Source organism: Glycine soja, chromosome 11 (assembly GCF_004193775.1).
Source record: "Glycine soja cultivar W05 chromosome 11, ASM419377v2, whole genome shotgun sequence".
Lineage (NCBI taxonomy): Eukaryota > Viridiplantae > Streptophyta > Magnoliopsida > Fabales > Fabaceae > Glycine > Glycine soja.
Genome location: NC_041012.1, coordinates 43,371,882 through 43,380,675, shown reverse-complemented (window position 1 = coordinate 43,380,675; position 8,794 = coordinate 43,371,882). Strand labels below are relative to the sequence as shown.

At 32.2% G+C, this 8,794-nt stretch overlaps 3 protein-coding genes across 4 annotated transcripts; 2 read left to right on the top strand and 1 right to left on the bottom strand.

Annotated features, from left to right (window-relative positions):
- The first annotated feature begins 1,124 nt into the window (after positions 1–1,124).
- Positions 1,125–2,632, top strand: LOC114376005 (transcription factor DYT1-like). The gene is made up of 4 exons (XM_028333898.1): positions 1,125–1,570; positions 1,716–1,889; positions 1,998–2,174; positions 2,347–2,632. The coding sequence occupies exons 1-4, from the start codon at positions 1,367–1,369 to the stop codon at positions 2,416–2,418; spliced, it is 627 nt and encodes a 208-aa protein (XP_028189699.1). The 5' UTR covers positions 1,125–1,366; the 3' UTR covers positions 2,419–2,632.
- Positions 2,633–4,787: 2,155 nt separating this feature from the next.
- LOC114373317 (transcription factor bHLH35-like) lies at positions 4,788–5,272 on the top strand. The gene is made up of 2 exons (XM_028330804.1): positions 4,788–4,984; positions 5,161–5,272. The coding sequence occupies exons 1-2, from the start codon at positions 4,788–4,790 to the stop codon at positions 5,270–5,272; spliced, it is 309 nt and encodes a 102-aa protein (XP_028186605.1).
- A 554-nt stretch (positions 5,273–5,826) lies between these two features.
- LOC114376007 lies at positions 5,827–8,352 on the bottom strand. Of its 2 annotated transcripts, XM_028333900.1 has the most exons (3): positions 7,640–8,352; positions 7,289–7,375; positions 5,827–6,170 (listed from the first exon to the last, which is right to left on the bottom strand). In XM_028333900.1, the coding sequence occupies exons 1-2, from the start codon at positions 8,088–8,090 to the stop codon at positions 7,320–7,322; spliced, it is 507 nt and encodes a 168-aa protein (XP_028189701.1). In that variant the 5' UTR covers positions 8,091–8,352; the 3' UTR covers positions 5,827–6,170; positions 7,289–7,319. The 2 variants fall into 2 exon arrangements, with proteins under 2 accessions (XP_028189701.1, XP_028189700.1); XM_028333899.1 differs by lacking the exon at positions 5,827–6,170 and having other exon boundaries at positions 7,042–7,375; positions 7,640–8,351.
- Between the last annotated feature and the right edge of the window lie 442 nt (positions 8,353–8,794).

Sequence of the window (8,794 nt, the reverse complement as noted above, 5' to 3'; positions counted from 1 at the left end):
TAGATGTATGTATAAATTGAAATAATTATAAATAGAGAAAGATGATTAACATTACATGAGTAGCTCTGGTAGGCAACATTCTCATCTTTTGAATTTACTTATACAATATTATTGGGTTCTCTAATTTTTCTGTCTTTAATTAATCAATTTAAATTCTTGTTATTCTTCTCTTATTTATTTTAATTTTCTACCAATTTAAATTACTATTTTTTCTTTAACTTCTTTTATTAATAAAATATTCATCTACTTAAGTACAAACAAAGTTGATATAAATTCGACACTCGGACTTCTATTTTAACTTTACTAGTTGAAACAAATTAATACACTTATCAATCCATCAACAATCAACCTTTTATAAAAATCAAATAAAGAATAATTATATAATTAAATTAGGAAAAACTTTCAATTTAGTTTTTCAAAAAATTTAGTGGCCAACCCTTGAAAAATAAAATATGAACTTATAATAAGTGGATATTTTAATACTACTATGTACTTTTTATTGATTAGTGTCTGACGGTGTATCAAGCAAATATACTTTTAAACGAGAATACCTATCAAGAAGAAAAAAAATCAAATTAGAGAGCAAAAACCCTGGTTAAACATGAATAGCCATGCCCATAAATTATTAAAGATGCCTTTGCTCTAACAACCACACGCAACTGTGCTACCGCGTTTCAGTCAACAAGCCCAACTGCCAAAGCTAGCCCTCACAAAATCACACCAAAATGCACTCCAAAGTTTATTTGCTCTTTGCCAAAGCCTACGTGAAAAATATTTATTTATTTTCACTTGCTGCATTAATTTCCCTTCATCGAGTCGAGAGTACAAATAAGTAGTTACATGTCTTTGATCAGGACAATTTTATCTATCTCATTTCTAGATAAACTTTTAGGGTTTTGTGGTACCTTTTTTTATTTTTTTTGTAAAACCCTCTATCGGACTATATTATAAAAGAAAGAAGTTCGGAACAACTTCAATGTGATTTCTAACTACATTTTGTAATAAAATAACCATAATCATAATCAGCATTCTGTTACTAAGAGTCGAAGATCGTATCAAAAAAATTCAGTTAGGATGATTCCAATGGGCAGAAGCAGAAGAAGACACATCTAAACGATCAAACATAAATAAATATATTTGTGTCATAAGAAACGTACCTGAACTAACTTGGGACCACACCAAAACACCCTCAAAACAAGCATCAATGTACTTTCTCTCTCTTCACCTCTCTCTGACATGATCTCTCAATGAGAAGCACTTATATAGCCACCAACCAAAAATTCTCAATTTACAAAGCCTTCAAACACATTTCTTCCAAAACCTGCTTTTTTCTCCTTTCCTCAAGACCCATTTTTTTCTTCCCCAAATGGAGTATGAAGATGAAGATTGGCTTTGTGTCACTATGGATGAGTTTTCTCTTGCTACTGAAAATGGTTGTAACAGGAAGAGGAACTTTGATGATGACACGAAAGAGTACAAATCAAAGAACCTTGAGACTGAAAGGAGGAGGAGGGAGAAGCTCAGTAGCAGGCTTTTGATGCTGCGGTCTATAGTACCTATAATCACAAATGCAACTACCTAAGCCCTCACTTTCTTACTTGATCCTTCTTTATCTCATAGTTTATTCAATATTAAGTTTAATGGTTTAGTATACAAATTGTTACATTAATTGTTGGAATGTAAAGTGATTATAAACTCTTAATTTTGGTTTTTAGATGAATAAAGCAATGATTGTTGAAGATGCTATCACCTACATTGAGAAGCTGCAAGACAAGGTTCAGAGTCTCAGCCAAGAGCTTCACCAAATGGAAGCAACTTCAGAGGAAACAGCAGAGACAAAAATAGTTGAAATTGATGCTGCGGAAGATATGAAGAATTGGGGGATACAGGTCATCTCATCAATGAGATTCTCTCTTTGATTGAAAAAATAAATAAAATGAATAGCCATCTACAATTGTTAATTACTAATGTTGCCTTGCCACTGTTAGTTTCTGCAGGAAGAGGTCATAGTGGAAGAAATAAACGAGAATAAACTCTGGGTTAAGATCATTGTTGAGAAGAAAAGGGGAAGATTCAGCAGATTGATGGAGGCCCTCAATAATTTTGGCATTGAACTCATTGACACCAATCTCACAACCACAAAAGGAGCATTTCTGATTACAAGCTTCATAAAGGTGATTCTAAGATTATGATTTCATCACAGGGAGAGTAGCATTCTCTGTATGTTATCAAATCCATAAGTAGAGACTTGAAGATGAACACTTCGATTCAACTGTGTAAGCTTAAGAATGTGGTAATATAATATTCACTTCAATTATTTTAACTGAGATTTTTGTTGTTTTTCAGGGCAAGAACGGTGAAAGACTTGAAATTCATCAAACCAAGAATTTATTGCAAGATATCATCAATGACATATAGAGCCCGTAGAAATGGACTCTTAGTTATTTAATCGTAAGGACATGATTACATTGAGAGGTCTGTACGGACAAAAAAGATATATCACTATATACCAGTTAAGATCATTTTTGTTTGTTGTTTCTGTTGGATGGTGCACAATAAATCAGTTCATTTTCTTGCATCCCTCTATCCCCTCCCAAAAAAGGCACATGTTAACATCAACTGCAACTTTATTACCTAGAATATGTTAATTGAATAAGAAAAATGTTACACTACCGGTCCCTTAAAATATCACATTTCTTTTTGCAATAACTTCCTTCTTTATATTTTATTTTGCCACCGATTTGTTTGAAGATCAAGCAAAGGTTATAAAGGCTAAATAGATATAGAAATGATGGTTCTCCTTATTAATAATGCTTGTAAGACAACCAAAAGTGGTGCTAGGAAAGAGGATATAGAGAGACAAGAACCTGCAACCACTAAAACCTTAACATAAAAGGCAACAGCAGAGCAGAATCAATGCTGTCCTTTTACGGCTAAGAAGTACAGCAATCTGCACTGTACTTCAACAACACTGGAGCTATGTACATAAGAATGTGGTTTCAGATTAATTATGAGATTAACATGCTTGTCCAAAATCAAAGAAAAAGACAACTCAAGATCAATTACCAACTAACTATACTTGAAAGAGATAGATTTCCAATGCCGATGAGGAGGAGAGAGCAACTTTACATTGAATAACTTAATCTGACCAAACAAGTTGATATCTTATTTCTTTCTTCTCAGTCCTTAGAACACAATTAAAAAAAGGATATATAACAAAGAAATTCACAATAGACCAACATTATTCATCATATGAATGTCAAATTAGATTAATCAAATTAAATAAATTACAATGAAGGCAAATCAGTTTTTTTACAATTTGTAACAGAAAAATGTTTAGTTATAATATTTTGAAAGTTTTTTTTTTTATTACAAGTATACATTATCATAAACAATCTTATTTGAAACACGATTGAGCATAAACATGAATGTTTGTCTTCACAAAATTTTCGACCATTATTATTTTATACAAAATTAACTCTGGTTGGTTATAAATTATTTTTTAATATAAAATAAGATATATTAATTTTAGGCTTATATCGACTCATTGAATGCGATGTTTAATAATTTAAAATAATTTTTTTCTATTTATTGTGTATTCTTGAAATAAGATATATTTAAGCTTAATAAAAACTTAGTACGACCTGTCGTTTTATCCTGTCTAACCATCAATTGATTTTATTTTCAGTATGATTATTTCTTATTTAATGGTCTGAAAAAAATCGGTTGAGCTATAAATTATTGGTTCAATTAATAAAAGGATGATCCAAAAGCTTTGTGATAGAGGTTTCCAATACTTCTCTTAAAATATTGTTTGGAAAACCCTTGAAAAAATTAGCTTTTAATAAGTGGTTATTTTTATATGAACTTTTAATTAATGTCTCGCAGTACCTAAACCCGAATTGTTTTTAAACAAGATACTTATAAGGAAAAAAAATTACAAAACACTGGTTAAATAGTTGTTGATGAATTCTGCATTATAATCCAAGTTGACAACCATGCTGAACTAAATATAAAGGTATATAATTCAGCATTATCACTTTAATTTTATTTTTTTAAGTATAATTTTATTTGATAAAAAGAGTACCCTTTTCATCAAGACCTAAAACTATATATTTTAAGTGTTAAAAATAAATAAAATTCAAATAAAAACTAATTTAAAAAACTATTCTAGTTCAGGCAGAAAGAACATAAATAATTAAACATGTCTCTGCTCTAAGCCTCTAACAACCACACTCAACTGTGGTGCTCTTGCAGTTTCAGCCAACAAGCCCTAACGAATCACCGTAAATTGCACACGAAAATTTATTTTCACTTTGCCAAAGCCTACGTGAAAGTCGTGTTTTTTTGTCATGTACAGTTACAGCATCTTGCCTCTATCGTGAACACAAATAAGTACTTACATGTCTTTGATCATGATCATTTTATCAATCACATTTGTAGATAAACTTTTATTATGGCTTTGTGGTAACTTTTTTTTTAAAGCCTTCAATCAGACTATAACCAAAAAAAAAAAAAAAACATAATTCATAATCACATTCTGTTACGAAGATTCCAACAAGCAGAAGGCACATTTAAATGGCCAAACACGAATATATTTCTCACTTGTCATAAGAAACTTACCTGAATTAACTAGGCACCACAGAAAAAGGCCCTCAAAACAGGCATACTTTGTCTCTCTGACATGATGCCTTTATGAGAAGCACTTATGTTGCCACCAGCAAATTCTCAATTTCTTCAATACCCGTTTGTCTTCTTCCTTTCCCCAAGGCCTATTTTTCACACAAATGGAGTATCAAGATGAGGATCAGTTATGTTTTACTATGGAAGAGTTTTCTGTTGTTGCTACTGAAAATGTTAGTAGCAGGCAAAGGATGAGTAGGAAGAGGAACTATGATGATGACACAAGAGTGTACAAATCAAAGAACCTTGAGATTGAAGGGAGGAGGAGGGAGAAACTCAGTGCAAGCCTTTTGATGCTGCGGTCTATGAACCCTATCATCACAAATGCAACTACCAAAGCCCTCACTTTCTTTCTTGATCATTCTTTATCTCATAGTTCATTCAATATTCAGTTTCATGGTTTAACATACAAATTGTTACATTAATTGTTGGAATGTAAACTGACTATAAACTTTAATTTTACTTTTGGATGAATAGAGGAACAATTATTGTAGATGCTATCACCTACATTGAGAAGCTGCAATATGAAGTGCAGCGTCTCAGCCAAGAGCTTCACCAATTGGAAGCAAATTCAGAGAAAACAGCATAGGCAAAAATAGATGAAATTGATGCTGTGGAGGATATGAAGAATTGGGGGATACAGGTCTTCTATAATTATGATACTCTCTTTGTAAAAAGAATGAATAGCCCTCTACAAACTGTTAATTACTAATGTTACCTCTGTTACTTTCTACAGGCTGAGGTCAGAGTGGCAAAGATAGATGAAAATAAACTCTGGGTCAAGATCATCATTGAGAAGAAGAGGGGAAGATTCAGCAAATTGATGGAGGCCCTCAATAATTTTGGCATTGAGCTCATAGACACCAATCTCGCAACCACAAAAGGAGCATCTCTAATTACAAGCTGCATACAGGCGATTCTATGAAAGATAAGAATAAAACTTGTTTTTTACTACATTTCATCACAGAGAGAGTAGCATACCTTGTGTGTTATTAAACCCATAAGAGACTTGAAGATGAACTTTGATTCATCTGTACTTTAATATGCATCTGTACTACTTTCGAAAACTTAATGATGTGATAATATAATATGCACTTCAATTATTTTTAACGAAGACTTTTTATTGTTCAGGGGCAAGGATGGTGAAAGACTTGCAATTGATCAAACCAAGAGTTTGTTGCAAGATATTATCAATGACATACAGAGCAAGTTGAAATAGACTATTAGTTATTTTATTGTCGGGTCATGATTACGGTACCACTAGGATTTGAGAGGATTGCTTATGTAATAGAAAAATCAAAAACTATATGTCAGTTGTTACTGTTACAGTTGGATAATGCAAATTCAGTATACTGTAAACTAGCCACTAAAATTGAGTACTTTCTTTTCTCCTAAGGAGATTATAAAGTCAGTTCATCTTCTTGTGTCCTCCAACCCCTCCCAAAAAAGGCATATGTTAACACCAACCTGGACACTCATACCATAACCTGCAATATGTTAACGTGATAAGAAAAATATTTTTGTTTTGCCATTCAAAAAGTTTATACAAAACTAAATCAATTCTAGATTTTAGACTAAATAAAATGAGTAAAATTGAAGGCATGGTGTCAGCTCATAACATTTCCACAATGAAAATGAAAACTAGTCACATAACAGATTATATTTTCTTTTTGCAATAGCTTCCATTATGCTTTATTTTTACCTTCGATCTGTTTCAAGGTTAAGCAAAGGTTATAAAAGCTAAATGGCTATAGAAATGAAGGTTCTCCTTACTAAGAATGCTTGTACTGTTATTAGACAACCAAAAGTGATTATGGGAAAGGATATATATATATAGAGAGAGAGAGAGAAGAACCTGCGAGGCTGCAATCGCTAAAACCATAAAATAAATGGTAACAGAACAGAATTGAGGAGACTGAAGAACTTTATATTGAATATCTAAATCCGACCAAACAAGTTGATATCTTATTTCTTTTTCGGTCCTTAGAACACAATTGAAAAAGGATACATAAGAGAAATTCACAGTAAACCGACATTATTGACCATATGATTGTCAAATAAATTAAGCAAATTAGAATCTCGTTTTTTTCCCTTAGCAGACTCAATTTGATTTATGATCCTTATGTAATGGCCATTTGAACATCGCCTAAGCCTTAAATTTTAACTTGAATCAATTAAGGCTTTTCCTACTAAAAATTTGAGAGGCAAATTTGGTTTCAACAAACATCTAAATAGCCGTCAAAGCTAGCAGATTCTCTGAATATCTTCAATACAGGTTCAAGTAGCCTTTTTCTTTCAAAGAATAATTTTCCCTTTAGTAAAGTAAAAAGTAAAAGGAAAAGAAAAGAAGAAATGAAATGATATGACATGATAATACCATAACTTTCCTTGAACATTAGAAAAAAAAGCGACAACCAAAATTGCACAAAGATTTTATACAATAGATAGCGCTATCAGTTTCTTTTTTTCTTTTTCTTTCCCTCAACTGATATCTAATTTAATCACAACTCTCATAGGATCTATGCACATTACACCATATAGTTATTTTTAAAGGAAAAAAGAAAAGGGCAAAACAAAACAAAATTGGAAAGAGAAAACAAGAAACCGTTTTTTTGTTCAGATAAACAAGCAATCTTTCATCTCTGGTCTTGAAATCCAATGCTTTTCCTTCCACCAATATTAAGTGAAAGACCTGCACCCCACATTCAATTTTTTAAATCAAAACTCCGCATGTAGAATGAAATCTAGAAGACAAAATTAATGAGAATTGAAATGCATCCAATCATCATTTGACAGCCTAGAAAGTAATCATGGCTGAGAAGAAAATGGTATGCATATGCTTAATGCTTTTCCACTATGATTCCTATTCAAACCCCATAATTCAAAAGGTTCAAACTTCAAAGTCATCAATAAATAACAGCTAGACAAAGAGAGAGAGAAAGAGAAACAAGAGTACCTTGGGATCTACAAACTGGGGGATCTTCAAAGAGAGACAAAGAGAGCTGTTTATGTGCAAGACCAATGTCAATGAGAATAAGGCCTGAAGATGGATCATTCACAATGATATCCTTCACTGGTAACCATAGGAAAAGCTCTTCCTGAGACAGACCCTCCAACCCCTTGAGCTGACCAAAACTAAGGTTTGCTCTAACCACAGTTTCAAACAAAACTCTTGTTTCATACTTGGTCATGCAAGGACCATCCAAGTTTACCTCCAAACGACCCCTTTGGTCCAAATTGTATGACTTTACACCCTCTGGAAACAGCCCTGCTGGTAGGCCATGGCTTCGGAGAAGCTCATGAATAGAAGAATATGAAGCTGCCACTGAGACTGAGAAAGGAAGAAGAACAACAACAAACAAGACAAGAAAGATGGCCTGTAAAGATCTGTGCGGTGGCATAGACATGTTGAGAGACTTGAGAATGAGTAGTAGTAGTGATAGTGAAGGAGGAAAGGAAGATAATGAAGTAGCTTTTTGAGTGAGAAGTTTGGTGTTTGAGGTTTTAACAGGGTTTTTTAAGGTAACACAAACATAGCTTTTTTGAACACTATGATTGGAAGTGGGAGCCAGAGAGGACAATTGATAGAATTTCTAGGTTCCTGGTTGGCATTACATGGATTGTAATTGTATGATCTGTGAAATGAACAAACTACCCTTGCGTTACAATCTATGACCAAGGAAATGTGACGAGGAAGCATATTAATACGGGAGATCCAAAGTTGGAAAGGGAATAAAGATAACGCTCCATTTTAATGGAAATAATTAGTAGGTGGTGGATATATAGAATTAGAGAAACTATATATTCATTCAAACTCATTCAAACAAGAGATGAAAAGAAAAAACAAAATATGAGATAAAATCAATGTTGTAACAGAGAAATACAAAATAATTAACAAAATATGAGTTTAATTTTTATATATAATTTTTTTATAATATTATAAATGTAAAATATATATAATTTTATTAATAACTACACCAGAAAAACTTGATTTGATGTTTTTAACCGGATTTTCTCTCATAATCATTTTTATTTATTTATAGGTTTCGATCCCGATATTTTACTAAGGATTCAACTTTATTTTTATTCATACTAACAAAATGTAGGTTCA

Coding starts and splice junctions, on each gene's coding strand:
- LOC114376005 (XM_028333898.1), top strand. CDS start 1,367: ATGGAGTATGAAGATGAAGATTGGCTTTGTGTCACTATGGATGAGTTT. Junction 1,890..1,997: donor TGAAGAATTGGGGGATACAG/GTCATCTCATCA, acceptor TAGTTTCTGCAG/GAAGAGGTCATAGTGGAAGA. Junction 2,175..2,346: donor TGATTACAAGCTTCATAAAG/GTGATTCTAAGA, acceptor GTTGTTTTTCAG/GGCAAGAACGGTGAAAGACT.
- LOC114376007 (XM_028333900.1), bottom strand. CDS start 8,090: ATGTCTATGCCACCGCACAGATCTTTACAGGCCATCTTTCTTGTCTTG. Junction 7,376..7,639: donor CCCAGTTTGTAGATCCCAAG/GTACTCTTGTTT, acceptor TGTGGGGTGCAG/GTCTTTCACTTAATATTGGT.
- LOC114373317 (XM_028330804.1), top strand. CDS start 4,788: ATGGAGTATCAAGATGAGGATCAGTTATGTTTTACTATGGAAGAGTTT. Junction 4,985..5,160: donor GCAAGCCTTTTGATGCTGCG/GTCTATGAACCC, acceptor TTGGATGAATAG/AGGAACAATTATTGTAGATG.